This window comes from Orycteropus afer, unplaced genomic scaffold (genome assembly GCF_000298275.1).
Source record: "Orycteropus afer afer isolate SDZICR_OR568_19922 unplaced genomic scaffold, OryAfe1.0 scaffold00069, whole genome shotgun sequence".
Taxonomy (NCBI): Eukaryota; Metazoa; Chordata; class Mammalia; order Tubulidentata; family Orycteropodidae; genus Orycteropus; species Orycteropus afer.
Window position 1 is genome coordinate 10163012 of NW_006921656.1, and position 1460 is coordinate 10164471.

Below are 1460 nucleotides of genomic sequence, written 5' to 3' on the forward strand. Positions count from 1 at the left end.
GGGAGTATCCATTTACATATGAGGACACAAAAACTGCTGTGTAAGAATCATATCCCCATAATTGAAAAAGGAAAGATAATTTTTTTTAATTGCAACACTGTCAACATGTGTGCTCTGAACCTAGTTTTATAATGTGCAAAAGAAAGAAGCTGGACAGATTAAATGAAGAAACAGACTGACTGACTATAAAGCACCAGAAAACCATCACCACTATAGTCCACTCCTGGATAATCACTGATCGGCTTCTAGAGTCCCTGTCCCCCCCCCCTTAAAATGTAAAGAATTAACATACGTGCACTTATCTCTGAAAATATGCTCTGGGAGAAAATAAGGGGCTTCCATAGTTCGAATTTCAATAACCTGAAAAATAAACAAAAACAAAAATAAAAACCTCACCTCTCCGGACCCTGCTATGAAATTCTGGAAAATAAAACAAAATAAAAACAAACTCTTTAAACATTTACAGGCAATACATTCATTTTATTTTGGAATTCATGCTATGTTAGAACCCAAATGCACAGGTCATTCTATTTTCACATTTACTATTTTTAAAAAGTAGTGGTGACAAAATGATGATGATTCATTTAAATATGTGCATGTGGTGAAATCGACAATGCTCACATCAGCTGGCTAACGCTACCACAGAAGGACAGGAGCATGTATCGTCTAAAGGCCACCTTGCGGAAACCCCCATCCAGAACACCACTCTCACTGCCTGCACCTTCCTTCCCACCTGTGGTAGCCGGGGCAGGAGGTCCCCACGCACTGCTGCGGTCTGGCTCTGCACGGGGTTCTATGCCTTCATAATATCTGCATCTCTAACGGCTGGTATTAAACATGCACCAAAATGCTGATTTAATGAATGAATGAGTTTTATTTCCTAGAATGCACTAAAGACCTGCATTTTAGCCAGGACTGCCAGTTTCATAAAAATGCATGCACTGCCAACTTCCTAAAAATGAGGTTTTCCCTGACAGATGTCTTTAAGGAGTAACAACTCCAGTGGACTTTTTCTGCCTTGCATGTTAGGGGCTTTGAAATGTGTGTTAAATCATATGAGTAATAATTTAATGAGTTATTGTTGAAAACAGCTAACTATATTAGATGACAACAGCTAACTCTCTGAGAGCCACATTCATTCTTCAACTTGTAAAACACGCATCAAGTAGATAGATTTAAAGGAGCTCTGGTGGTGCAGTGGTTAAGGCATTTGGCTGCTCATCAAAAGGTCAGTGATTCGAACCCATCAGCTGCTCCATGGAAGAAAGATGAGGCAGTCTGCTTCTATAAAAATTTATAGCCTTGGAAACCCTATGGGGGTTGCTATGAGTCAGAATCGACTTGATGGCAGTGAATTGTTTTTTCGGTTTTAGTTGGATTTAAAACAGTAAGAACAAAACAAAGTACCATTTAAAAAAATTGAGATTCATAATGGCTCAAAAGGAAAAAAACTATATAAG

The 1460-nt window shown here is 38.6% G+C and overlaps 1 protein-coding gene across 1 annotated transcript in view; it reads right to left on the reverse strand.

Annotated features, from left to right (window-relative positions):
* Window positions 1-1460, reverse strand: part of EFR3A (EFR3 homolog A) — a 111737-nt gene that overhangs the window by 25305 nt on the left and 84972 nt on the right. Inside the window, exon 16 of the mRNA XM_042780910.1 lies at window positions 293-360. Within this exon, the coding sequence (XP_042636844.1) occupies window positions 293-360 (68 nt within the window). The remainder of the gene's footprint in view (window positions 1-292; window positions 361-1460) is intronic.